Raw genomic sequence first — 14,228 nt, forward strand, 5'->3', positions numbered from 1 at the left:
TTTTTTAAATTTGCAAAACTTTCTGACCCACCCGTTAGCTTATAAGAAATCATTTTTATGAGAAAAAATTAGAAGTTACCTAACAAAGCTGATTTGAATTTATCACATCGAACTATCCGTGATCCATCAGCAGATTTACTTTCTAGTTTTCAAAATACAAATAATCGCTTGAATACAACCATGAAAATCTAGTGGAAGTAGGTAGTAAATAAATTATACTCGGGAGTGATTAAATTTTTTTGAGGTGTATGAAAAGTTTTCTATTAATAGATTACGTATTCCAAGTAAGAGAAATTCTTTGAATCCGTGGAAGATACTAAATAATTGATGACGAAATATTTTATAAAAGATCATAACGTCACGTTATTCTGCATAATTCCAACTAATTATTTGTAATTTTTTCTTGTTGCCGGCTTTTGAATTTTATCTATGGAACTACTATATATTTTTTTTGACACGTGTTTTACATTACTTCGTTTTATTTTGATAGTTAATTTTTGTTTGCTGCATATTTTTTTAAATCGTATATTTCTCGAATGATCATAAATTTTTCTATCAATCTAAATGGTTCATTCTGCAACTTTGTCAATTTTTAATGAACACGGCAACGTTGGTTACTGCTCCTTCAGTATCAATCATTCCGTTTTCGTGTTTGGGTTTATATGTATGTGGTGATAAAAGTATGGTTAGGTAAGATAAGATTGAAAATTAAAGAGTTCTACTTGTAACTATTTAGTTTCAACTTTGTTTTATGAATGCACATGCACTACCAATTATTTTTACAAATTGTTATGCACAAAACACCAAAAATGGCTCACCACCGCACATCAGGAATCATCAAAATGGTATGATTTACTCTTTTAATTTTTCCTTTCTCAGATAACTATTAATCAGCCTTGATCCAATATCTAATACATATTTACACAAGTATCAATTTAGACATTAAGTTGTGTACACATGAATCTGTAATCTGTCTTCAATTTTACAGCAGAACAAATTTTTTTTCGCGGTTCCAATTTTTTAAACGTTTTGCTTACCGCGCATATTGCATAATATTGACAGAATTATTATTGTTTGTCAATAAATATTAGCAAATTTGAATATATACTATATTTTTAATCATTAAACTAACAGTAATAAGAATATTTTCATGCAGAATTACTATATTTAGAAAAAAAAATATGAGTAAGTACTGTATAAAGTGTAAAACGTTTCATTCCTTAAAATGAGTAAATATATAAAATGAGCAATATTGTATATTCAATAACTTTTTTATTAGTTAATTAATACTTGATACCCTTGATCAAATATAATATTGAATTGTCTTGTCTCTCATGGTCAACACAAAAATGTTATTTAGTCTGTTACATTTAGGTAATTACAGATTATGTCAAGGTGAATAATATATCATAGAGGTAAATTACAACATGATGTTCAAAATAGTACCTACTGAATGTTAGAAAAATGGAAATTATATCAGCTTGTGTTTTGAACTATTTCACAATACGAATATATATATATATATATATATATATATTTATATATATATATATATATATATATATATATATATATATATATATATGTATGATTTCTTTTTATATGCAATTGAAAAATATTTTGTTTGTTGATTATTGAATTTAATTCAAAACCTACTGAAAAATATGCCATAATAATACTTATTAGAAACTATTGCATTGCCTTTAGGAAATATTCCAAATACACATATACACCTGCATACATTTTTTAAAGAAAAGAGAATAACAACAGGTGTTAAAAATTATGGCTGTTGAAAATTATGATATATGATATATGAAATACTGTCTCTATAGGTACAAGGTTCTTATATGTGTCAGGAAGACTGTTAAAGAAAATTACCTGATTAAAAGTAGATAATAACCATACTCTTTGTAAGTTGAACCTCGATAAGTCAAAAACCTCCCAAACTCCAATTAATATTTCTTCCCCTTTCCTGTTCAAGCACCAAAACCTCTGTTGACTGAAATTTTAACTTTTTATAAGTCAAAGTAATTAGTGAGTCCCTACAAGCCGTTTCTCTACATATTTTCCATCCACAACTCAAATAAAAAAACTTGGAACTCTCTATCTCCAATATAAAATTGTAACCATACATAACTATCTCATTTATATTATCAATTCTATGAAATGGTAATAAATAAATTAGAATTAGAAACGAAAATTAAAAACCTTCAGTGTTGCTGTGGTCGAAGCAGAAGTGGTTTAAACAGCGTCGTCAAAATAAGCTATGGTGAGCCATTGTTTTAAGAAAAAGCTGAAATGTATTCGAAGTCTTCAGGATTTTATGTCTTCAGAGCAAGCAATGGATGGCTGAAAAAGTTGTTTTCAAAAAAGTTTGTGGTGTAAGTGCAAGTGTAAATCTTGCCACTTGCAACAAATGGACAAGCAAAAAACTGATAGGTTTATACGTGATTACGAGTCTGAAAACATCTTCAATGTAGATAAAACGGGCCTATTTTTGAAATGTTTTCCTGATAGACTCTAACTTTCAGAGGTGATTCAACAATTTTACTTGCTGCAAACATGACAGGTACAGAAAAACTCTCATCTTTAATTATCAGAAAATCAAAAAACTTCGCTATTTCTGAAAATGTAAATCGCTGACATTAAAATATGAATCGAACACTAAAGCTTGGATGACTTCTGGAATCTTCCGAAACTGCCTCATGGACATCAATAAGAAAATGACTAAAGTAAAAAGAAAGATCCTATCAATGACATCAGTAAAAGTCGAGCTCTACCTCCTAACACCACATCAAAATTGTAAGTGACGCATTAGGGCATCATCAAAAATTTTAAGTCATTATACCGTAAAGAAGTTGTTAAGAATATGTTGCAAAATATTGAAGTAAAGAAAGATTCTCGTATAAATGTATTACAAGCAATGCGAATGATTGATAAAGCTTGGCAAAACGTGACTCCTACTACTATAAAAAATCGTTTTGCTCAGCGTTTTTTTTCTTCGTCATTAACAGAAGAAGAAGTCAAGATATTTCTCTACAACATCCTGAAGCATGGGATACAGTAGCGCCTAGGGTATGTTTCGAGGATTTTATTATATGTGACGATGAAGTAATAACTGCTGGAATATTATCGAACGAAGAGATTCTTAATTGGTTTCCATTCTTGGGGGTTCACGAGTCATGTGGGTTGCATTTTTTGTTCCTGTGACGAAGGCGCCATCTAGCGGTCGGATTCCACATCCGGGCGTGGGCCAAATTGTTGATACGTTTTTCATAAACAAACCAAAGTGATCATAGCACCATACCTTTGCATCGAAGCAAAAGAGAGAGAACACATGATTGTAGGATCCCCGTCTTTCTCTTGAGGGTTCTGATTAACGGTGTTATTCCTTAATATTTCATATGATTTCATATTTACTGTGTTTGATTTTGAATTTGTGAGGATTTTGAAGCTTTGTTAATACAAAAATTAGTGAAGTAAGTGTTGAGGACATTTTCATTATTATTAGCACATATGCTGCTGTTATAAACTTGGGAGTAGTGTTTTTGTAAATGCTTCAAACATTGTTTTTAATATTATTAGTTTTTTAGAATTTATATCATTGATAAATGGGGGACAGATATTAAAAAAAGGAATAAATGTAAAGAATCTTTTAGTAAATAGAGCTATAAAATACTTTTCAGACAAAATCAGTCTATTTATTCCAGTACACCCCATAAATCACGAATTTTTTGCAGAGGAACTACATGAAATTCAAATTGTTAGAAAAGTTACTTATACTTTTATAAAATGTAGAGTGCATCATTATTCCAAATTGTTGAATAATGAAATTAATGGAAAATCGTCTGCCAACTTGTTTTTTTAAGTAGGTTACTTTATGCAGTAAGTGGGGCTTTAGGTAGATTAGTTGTATATGTAATTTTTATTCGAAATAAGGCCTGTAATTCACTTATATATTATTTTTAAATACTTGTTCTTAATTACATGCTTTAACTTTGTATACTTAATAATATTACGTTATTTTTCCCAAATATATTTTTAAAAGTTCCAAAATGTTTTTACTAGGTATAGTAGCGACATAAAATCGGAAAAGTCATTTTATTGAATTAACTATTAAGTTAATAAATAGGTAGTAGGAATAATATTTCTCATATGTGCTACCCAATTTATTATTTAATTTTCATCCAGTTTACAATTTTTATTAGTCCCCTAAGGTTTTCATGAGTTTTAAGAATCATTTGTTATTGATATATTATAAAAAAATATTTAAATTATTTATAATAAGGAAGATATAATTGAACACATGAAAATCTTAGCTTTTGCCATTTGAACAATGAAAAAGAGTGCGACGGGGGTACTACAATATAGCTATTCCAATCGGCCTCACTTTCGTGCACATTTATTTATCGAGTTCGATATATCTTTGTCTTTCATTTTTTTTTAAATTACTGAATAATGATGAAATGCGCTGTAGTGAACTGTATTCATAGGACAGACAGATACCTTGTCAAACTAAAGAATGAGTCGTAGAACGCGTGAAATTTCTATCAACAATACGACCGCTCATGTACCACGACGAGTTAAAACTATCTGTATATGGCAAAATACTCATAGTAAAATCATGAAAATTTCTACGTTTGGGTTTTCGGATACGATCGTTTTAACTAAAATATTTTTCCGGTTCTACCGGAAGTCGGCTGTAACTTTGTTATTCTAAATAGAACACCCTGTATATGAGTACATTTTTGAAATTTACGTAAAATTTTAGTATAGTTTTGTCTTAAAACTTTTTTGAAAAATGCATACTTTTTGAGTTATTAATTTTTTGTAAAAAAATTTGACCGTTGCAGACCCTTATAAATAATTTTTTTATTTTATATTGACCCGTGAATACAAGCACTAAGATATAAAAAAGATTATGTAAATTTGCTTTTAATATATGGTAAATATGGCAAAGTTGTTACAAGAACATGTGCTTTCTTTGCTGAAGGATATCCAGATAGATCAAAATCGTACATTGTTAAAAGAATACATAACAATTTGAAGCTATTCGGTTCATTTCAAGCAAAAGTTAATCGAATTAAACGAGTTGTGACAATAATAAGATATGCTACAAAAATTTTTTGGAAAATTAAAAGCCAAAGGAAAATAGTCTCATGCTTTAAAGTAAATGTTCAAAATTGTTCCCTTGAACTTCAATGCATTTTTCAACCCTTATCAGTACGCATTCATTCATCGCACAACTTATCATCATCTCAGAAAGAGAATTGGATGAATTATGAATTCTTAGCTCACAATCTTTTCTAGTTGTTAAGGCTTCTTTTTTTTATGTGACTTCATATAAAAAAATCAAAGGCGTCATATCGGGAGAACGAGGGGCCACCGAAATGTACCATTATTTGCCAACCACCTGTTTTCAAATTTCTCTTCTAAAAATGTATTTATGACGATTTAATTGTGAGCAGGAGCACCGTCATGAATAAAAAAAAGTTTGTTTAATTCGTCTGGTGGCAAGCGGTCTAAATAATTTTGTTTCAAATTTCTTAAAATATCTTACACCTAAAAATAAAACAAAAACAGTGCTTTTTTACATTATTAATTAAAAATAAATTAATTGTTTGACTTTCCTAATCATTCAAATTCCCATCGTAAAATGAAGTATTATCATTTGATTATTTCGAATAACACAAAAGGCATTGAATTGCCACCGATCTTGAAAAGCACGTTAAATGAAGATTACCTTGACTCCAATAATGAGGATTGTGTTTATTAAATAATTCATTTTTCGTTAATTTCGATTCGTCGCACCAAATTATGTTTTTTAACAAATCTTTGTATTTCTGGCATTTTATTATTAAAAATTCAGCTAACTCTACTCGTTAATAAAATCGGTTTTTTTCAAATTTTGACACAAATTGTATGAATAGTGCTGCATTTTATGTTTTCGTAACACACGGTGAATCGACGATTTGCTTACTCCAAGATCTCTTACGGCAACACGTATTGATTATTCTGGATAAGCAACAACATTAATTTCGGCATTATTATTATCAATAACTGGTTTAATTCGATTAACTTTTGCTTCAAATGAACCGTATAGCTTCAAATTCTTTTAACAGTCTGTGAGTTTGGTCTTAGTCTATCTGGATATTTTGCAGTAAATAAAGTACATGTTTTTGTAACAACTTCGTCACATTCACAATGTATTAAAAGCAAATTTACACAATCTTCGTTACGAAATTGTGAACGAGCCATTTTAACGATTTTCGAAAGTATCAACAATAAACTAATGACACTTGAACAAGTGTCATTCATTACCAAGCCTACTAAAAGTATAGGTACATAAAATATTAAAACTTGTTAAAAAATACAATAATAATTTAAAACCTCAAATATCTCGGAAACGACTAAAAGTTGGAATACGGTTAGGTTAAACTTTGAACACTTTTTATACACACCCCATATATTCAACATATACACCAACATATATTCAAATACGTCTGACTTTGCTAAAAGCAACCAACTGAAACTATTTTTCATATCTTTAAGGGTATCCTAGTAAAAAAATAATTTATAAGGGTCTGCAACGGTCAAATTTTTAAAGAAATCAATAACTGAAAGTATGCATTTTTCGAAAAAAAGTTTTTAGACAAAAGTATACTAAAATTTTATGTAGATTTTAAAAATGTATTCATATTTGGGGTGTTTCATTTAAAATAATAAAGTTACAGTCCGGTAGAACCGGAAATCGAGAAAAGAAGAGAAAATTTTGGGTTTTTCGCACAGGAAGTAATGAGATTGATCAAGACTCCGTAAAAGACTGGAAATATCGAAATGTCAAAATTGATCTGAGACCCCGAGTTTATTAGTTTGATATCTAAATATCTGACAAAAAATCTCAATTACTCCTAGGGACGCAACATGGAAATTGAAATCAAGTAAAAAGAAAAAACACTATTCAGATGTATATTGTTTCATCGAATGGAAAGATAAAGGGACACACATAAAATGATTTAGGAGAATTGAAGGCAATGAAAGTGAGAAGAAAATTTATTTGGACATTAAGACAAAATGTGATAAGAGTTAAATCCTGATTCCAGACGAACATGAGGAAAGTATCTGTATTTAAAAGGGTTAAGAGGTAAGCAGATTTACGAAGATTTGCTTAATACCCTTGGTGATCAGTGTCCTTCGTATGTGACCGTGAAAAATTATACTGCAAGATTCAAAAGAGGTAAATTTTCCATTGGAGATGATGACCGATCGGGAAGGTTAGTTTCTGTGTCAGTCCCCGAAAATATCAATGCACTTCATGATTTTATCAGACCGTCGAATTGGGCTAAAACTGAATATTCCATACGAACGCGTTCATCATATAGTTCACGTCAATTTGGACATGAGAAAAATTGCTGCAAAACGAATACAAAAATGTTTGAATGTTGACCAAAAGCGTGCAAGGGCAGAAGCATCGCGTTCGATCTGTGCCGGATTTGAAAACGATGTAGACTTCTTAAACCGAATTGTTACTATGGATGAGACCGGGGTACATTTCTACGATCCAGAAACAAAGCAACAATCGATGGAATGGCGACACTCTGGTTCTCCAAGACCTAAACCTGAAACCTGAAAAAAAGTTTAAAATGTCATATACTTCCTTCCAACTTTGAGGTAATAAAAGCTGTGGAGGTTCGGTTTGTAGAGCAAAAAGAAACATTTTGAAGGGTCTAGAGACGTTTTAGGTTCGCTGTAATAAATGTATCCAATTAAGAGGAGAATATATTGAGTAATAAAATATTTTGACATTGAAGTCATGTTTGGTTCTATAGTAGGCTAAGAATTTTTCAATATATCCTCGTATATATATTATTTATGTGTATTTTCAATGGTAATTGTATGTACTTGAAAATGATATTTAGAGCTCAAACTTGGTGAGAATTTTTTTTCTATATGTAGATTAATATTTTGCTTGGGCACCAAAAAGAAAAATTTTTTTTTTGGAAATGAATCACCGTACTAAACACGTACTGAAAAATTTATTACCACCTGCTTAAATCAATAAATATTTATCATCCCTTTTTTTTTCTATTACATTACTTACCAAACAAATTATCTTCGGACCCTCGTAGAGATCTCGTTTCATTTTACCTTGAATACTGAACGAACTTTTTAAATTTAACAAATGATGTAACTTCATTCATTTAATGAAATTCACAGAGAGATTCGAATAAATATATATATAATCTTTATTGTAAATAGAATTTTATATTTTTAGATGATTCAAAGTGATGGAAGATGATGATGATTTCTTCGATACAGTGTCTGTCAATTCCACGACAGGAAAACGAAGATTCAATAGTAAAGAATACCTCGGATTATCTAGAAATACAGTGTATCGTTCCATTATGGACTTTGATGACGCCAATGAATTGGAAATGGGAGATTTGGATCAGAAAAAGGTGCCAAATAAAAGTAGAGTTGTTAACACGTATGAACAGTGGAAAAATAGGGTATTGTTTTACTTTGATTTGAAAATTGTGCATGGCATTTAATTTATCTAATCTTTTATTTTCATTATTAAATTATTTAAATCATTTTATTTGTACTAAATTCAAATGTTTCTATACAAGTTTTACTGATTGAGGAATTATTTGATATACTTCCCCTGGATTAGTCAGAAACTTTATTTCTAATTATCATTGTTGTAATTAAATGTAATTTAATAATGAAATACTTTAATTTGTTACCTTATTTTAAAACTGTTTCTTCTGTTACTCAATTCTCTTACTAAGTATATTGGTGGTGGGATTTTATCTCTCTTAATAACAAATGTTTTTTTTTAATTAAACAATTCCTTCAGTTTGTATATCAATTATATTTCAGCTTCTTTTTTGATTATTTTAAAAATGATGAATTGATTGTATACATTTTTCTGTATACAATGGAAGTGAATATTTTAAATGACCTCAAAACATGTAAATTATTTAAGCATATGCTTAATCATGATAAAATATGTGTGGGTATTAAGTCTGTTTATTTTTTTGTTGGTTTTAAATTTAATGCCACGTTTATTGTGACATTACATCACAGAATATGTCTTGTGACTGACAAATAGATGGCGCTGCCATTGTTAAATCCATATGACGTTTATGAAGTACCAATTTTCAAAAGACAGTATGTAAAATTTTATGACATTTCGATTAATCAGAAAAAAGTGACAGTCATTAAATGAAGCCACTTTCGTTATTTTCAAAACAATTTCGTGTGTTAATTTATCATAGCTTCTTGGTGAAAAAAAATGCTGTAGAAGCTCAGTAATGCTTTCAAAAGTGTTATTCGAACTCTGCTCCAACGAAAAGAACCCTTTGTTATTGATTTGTTGAATTTAAATGTGGTCGTATAGACAATGATGATGGTGAACGTTCTGGTCGTCCAATTGAAGTGGTTATTCTAGAAACCATAAAAAAAATCCACAAATTGGTTATATCTGATCGTAAATTGGAATTGTGTGATATAGCTGAGGCCATAAAGATATCAGAAGCTTCATTGCAAGGATTTGGCGCCATGTTTTTATAATGGCCCAAATACAGAGGCATCTAATGGCTGACATATATGTGTGGTATTCGGAGGCAAAAAAATACGAAGCTGATATTATGTAGCGTAGAACATGATGAGCGTAGAGGCTTTGGATGAATAAAAAAATTTTTGAGCCATCGGTTATGTTAGTTTCAAAGAAATTTATTATGTTTTTTGGAAACACATCTTCACGAGCTATTCTCGAAATACTTCATAATTGTTTCTGTTGTTACTTTGTACCTTTAAGCGTTTTATGTTTTTTGACAATCTCCTCGCCAATTCAGGATTTCTTTCCTAAATACCGATCCTTTCCAGGTAGATTGTTTTGAAATACAGGAGTATGAACACCCTTTCGGTTCAAATACTGTTGAATGAATTGACATAGCACTTGCTGCGTGAAAAGCTAAGGGCAAATGAACTGGCAGCAAATAAAGCATCTAGAATACCTTTTTCCTCCAATATACTTGAGACAGGAGGCCGTCTCAACTTGTCTCTCGTCTTCCCAAGATTTTTATTGTATAACGTATTTTAGGGCATTACAAACGTGTCTGTTGTCTCTCTCGAATGATTTCTTGTGAAGCTTGCGAACAGGTTTTCGTGGCATCGTTCTATATATACCCTAAAAATAACACTTTGGGAATATTTCAGCATTTTTAGAAAACGGGTGGTATTTTTGCAAAGTTGTTTTGATTACATAGAGTTGAGATTATGGATAAGTATTCATTCCATTGGAACAATAACGTACAATGTTTAATGTACTGAGAATAGGTGGAACTTTCTGAAATATGTAAGATGATAAATATTTTACTTAATTTATTTTTCCAATACTTACTAATGAATTTCATGAAATAAAAATATAACATTTGAAGTCTCTCCAACTCCTTTTGTTCACGGCTGCATTGCGTCAGTTCGCTATCTCTAACTTCTGTAAGTCTTCCTTACATGTATCTCGCTATTTTCTACGTGAACGCTTTCTTCTTTTTGCACCTTTTTTAGGCTCTTTTTCACCCACCTGTTTTCTTTTGTTATGGCTATATACCTCAACCAATGTCTTTTTGCCCATTACTATATAGCCGATCTCTGCCTGACTTCAAATCTCTGCATTCGTTCTTCTTCTTCATTTTGTTCTTCTCATATCCCTCCCAAAATTTTCTTAACACTCCTCTCTCCCATACATTTAACCTGTTATCCTCTTTATATATCCAACGCGAAAAAATCTTTTTGACATACAAATGTTCATGCAGTATTGATTGTATGCGAATGGAATTAATGCCCTAGTATGCCTCAACCTCACGGTATGCACATGACGATCTTGCAATCTCAGTTTACGCACGATATCGATGTTTTCTGGTACAAGAGTCGACCTTAGACGATCTTCACGAAATTCGGAAAATCAGAAAAACACGGTGATTCGAGATATTGCTTCAACACCAAGAGTCGAAGCGAGTTGATCGGCACTGTGCTGATGGTTTAGTGCTCGTCGAAAGTTATAGAAAATAATCGCTCGACTAAGATGAATATTCCAAGTATCTATAAACAACTCGATAGCACCCGTATGACAACAAGTTCTAAATACGTTTACCATTAAAAATGTCAAATTTTATGATGACAATGTCAGATTTGGCATTCATATCGGTTTTGCCATATCTCAAAATTTCAGTAGCCTCTTTCGTGCAAACTAAATAACTTCTCATATCAAGATCACTTTCCCAGAAATATTTTTTGCTCAGAGAGAATCAAAATTGCTACAAGAAATGTTAGCTCTTCTCTAGTAACTTTAGGATCTTGACAAACCTGCATAGACCGATATCTGTGGTGAAGTGTATTCAAAAACTTCGAAGATTTCTACTCTTGATAAATTTTCGTAGTATTTGTATTTAGATTTTGTTATGTTAGTCCAATTCACATTTTTACTGCAAGTAAATTCTCATTTTATGAAGCTCCAACTCTTGCTTCAACTAATTTTACTTTGAAGGGAGCTCCAGTTGTCCTTTTGACAAATTATCAGTCTCCGCCGCCGTCTTCTTCACTAGAGTCTTGTTAAAGCTTCATCACCCTCAGGAGGTTTAAAAAATATTTCGTCTAAATCGTCGGCGTGTGCTATTTCTAATACCTTTTTTAAGTAGTAGTAGTAGTATAAAGTCCTCGGGTTATCATAAATGACAAGGATGAAAAGAGGACGTAATTTTTAGAAGCATACAAACTTGTTAAATGATATATTCAATGGTAGATAACCTTAACATATTAGTTTATGTCATTACTACATTACTAAGGTAAATGAATCAAATAAACTGTCAAATACTATGATAGAACAGTACTGTTACCCCTCCATTTCTGCTGCCATCTACTGAAATCTTGCTTTAGTTAACAAAATATAGCATTATCTAAATTTACTCACGACTGTTACTGTACGCTTTAAGGCATTGGTTTCTAATCTGTTGCAAGTGGGGCATGCAGCTGTTTGCAAAATATCATTTTTGTAAATTTTGTTTTTAACCCATTTAAAATTATTATTTCTTATAATAATGTATACATAATATTGTATATTATTTATAATATAATATCAGTTTGAAATTATATTGTTAGAAAAATTAAAGGGGCCAAAAATTTTATTTAAATGGGAGTGCAGGTACAAAAAGGTTGAGGACCACCCCTTAAAGGTTGAAATCGTTAATTTTAATAGAACTACCTATTGCAATCTATATAGAAAGTATACTTTTCAGTGGCGCCATTTTTTGGTGAAAACATGAACAAATATCTCCATAAGAAATATTAATTTAATTAATTACCACAAATTGGTCAATTAATTCATAGCTTTTTGAGTAGTAAGGAGTAAGTAAGCATAAAGTTTCTTGTTCAGTTATATCTGAAATTGGATAAAAATCAAATTTATTCTTGTATCAAATGCGTTAAAACTTTCATGTCATTTCCACATTGCAATAGGGTGTTCTGGGACTTGTTGCAAATAATTCGGGAGTGAGTAGATGACGTGAAAATAATGCTGTGACATAAAAAAATATATCATACGACTCCTCGTTTCTGAGTTATAGGCATTTGAAGTTACGAAATCAAAACTTTTAACTGAAGACCAGGAGCGGCTTATGCCTAATGGTTACCAATCCGTTACTTTTACAGAGACAACCTGTATACAATCGAAAAATAGCAAAAATGAATTTTTCAATCGATTTTTAACAAAAAATACCCAGTATAAGTCCAAAAAATATAACTTGAATCTTCCTTTCTTATTTAGATTTAATCGTTAGCTTTCATTTCAGTTAATATCTTGAGGTATAACTGGAATAATTATTGTTTTATTTTTCCAATTCCTTATCATAAATCTTGAAATTAATCAAGTTATTTTACCTTATCGGTTTTCGTTTGCGGATATATACAAGGTATAATGTTGATACCTTACCATATCCAATTCTGCTATAAAGTCAGTAACACAATATGTCTACGGTAAGTTATTTTTATTACCTCATTTGAAAAAAAGACATTAATCAAAACACCAACTGTAAGAATATAATTAGACAATAGTATAATTTATTTTTACGTGAGTTTTTTAGAATAGGGGTTGGTACTTCACACAATTTCTGTTTTTCTTTTCTTTAAATTAGTATTATTATTTTTCCAAAACTATGTTTCAAATGCTTGGTGATCTTTAAAAACACATCTTTTCAAATTTATTCTATCGTACCCTCACCTTTAAGTATATTTTTAATTATACAAAACCGAAATTTTGTATACTATATATAAGTACTTTTAGAATAAATATTACTTATGGAAAAATTTCTCCCCGTCTTGCTACGCTGGATATCATAAAATCATCGTGTAGCTGCAATGAGAACTCTATGCTGCCCTTTTTGGATACAAATACATTCACAAAACCAACAGTTTATGAGTCATTTGTTAAACAAAACTACTCACCATGTTCAAACTTTATTCATCTCTTAAGCAGATATTTTCTTTCAAAAACACACCTACATAGAAGTGGCTTTTGTAAGATACAAATACACATTACTGAATAAAGACGTTTTTTAAAAGAGTAATTTATACAGCAAGTGCATAAAGTGGCATTTTTTTCACTAATAGAACAAGTTGAAAATTCCATGAGTGAATCACTTTAAAAATTGAAAACAAAAAACTTAATGACTATAAAATATTGAAATAAGTTAAATTTGAATCTTACTTACATTAAAATGATATTGATAACAAAAATCATTACATCTCGCAGAATCGTCAGAACGACCAACACTTTCAAACCATTCTTGTTGTATATTCGAATTTCTTGGCATCATAAAAAAAACTTTATCAGTTGTTTTAGTCTTGGTATTTCCATATCCTAGTACAAAATACGATTTATCAGATTTTTTTTTATAAAAGTTTAATAATAATGCTTATTTTAGAATAACCGAGAGAATAACTGTCTTATTTACTTTGTATCATATTTTCAGTGTTTATTTTATACATATGACGGCCTTACTGAAATGTTTAAACTATCTAAAATTTTTGAATTCCCAATAATTTTTTTCTTTATAAATATTGATCAAAGAATTAAAAAAAATATGATAAAAGTTTTATATCTACTATCCAAAACAATTTTTTTCTCGAACCATGCAAGGACCATGTTGGGCTGACTTATGTGAATTTTC

The 14,228-nt window shown here is 30.2% G+C and overlaps 1 protein-coding gene across 10 annotated transcripts in view; it reads left to right on the top strand.

Moving 5' to 3' along the window:
• The window catches only part of LOC130901148 (anoctamin-2-like), a 43,048-nt gene that overhangs the window by 1,706 nt on the left and 27,114 nt on the right, over positions 1 to 14,228 (top strand). For 2 of the 10 annotated variants that reach the window (XM_057812266.1, XM_057812262.1), the window contains exons 1-2: positions 571 to 845; positions 8,276 to 8,510. In XM_057812266.1, coding sequence (XP_057668249.1) covers positions 8,289 to 8,510 — 222 coding nt within the window. In that variant the 5' untranslated portion in view covers positions 571 to 845; positions 8,276 to 8,288. Of the gene's footprint in view, positions 1 to 570; positions 846 to 8,275; positions 8,511 to 12,987; positions 13,036 to 14,228 lie in introns of those variants that run through there. The other 8 variants (XM_057812264.1, XM_057812267.1, XM_057812263.1 and 5 more) reach the window with 8 other exon arrangements.

The sequence above is a fragment of the Diorhabda carinulata genome, chromosome X (assembly GCF_026250575.1).
Source record: "Diorhabda carinulata isolate Delta chromosome X, icDioCari1.1, whole genome shotgun sequence".
Classification (NCBI taxonomy): domain Eukaryota; kingdom Metazoa; phylum Arthropoda; class Insecta; order Coleoptera; family Chrysomelidae; genus Diorhabda; species Diorhabda carinulata.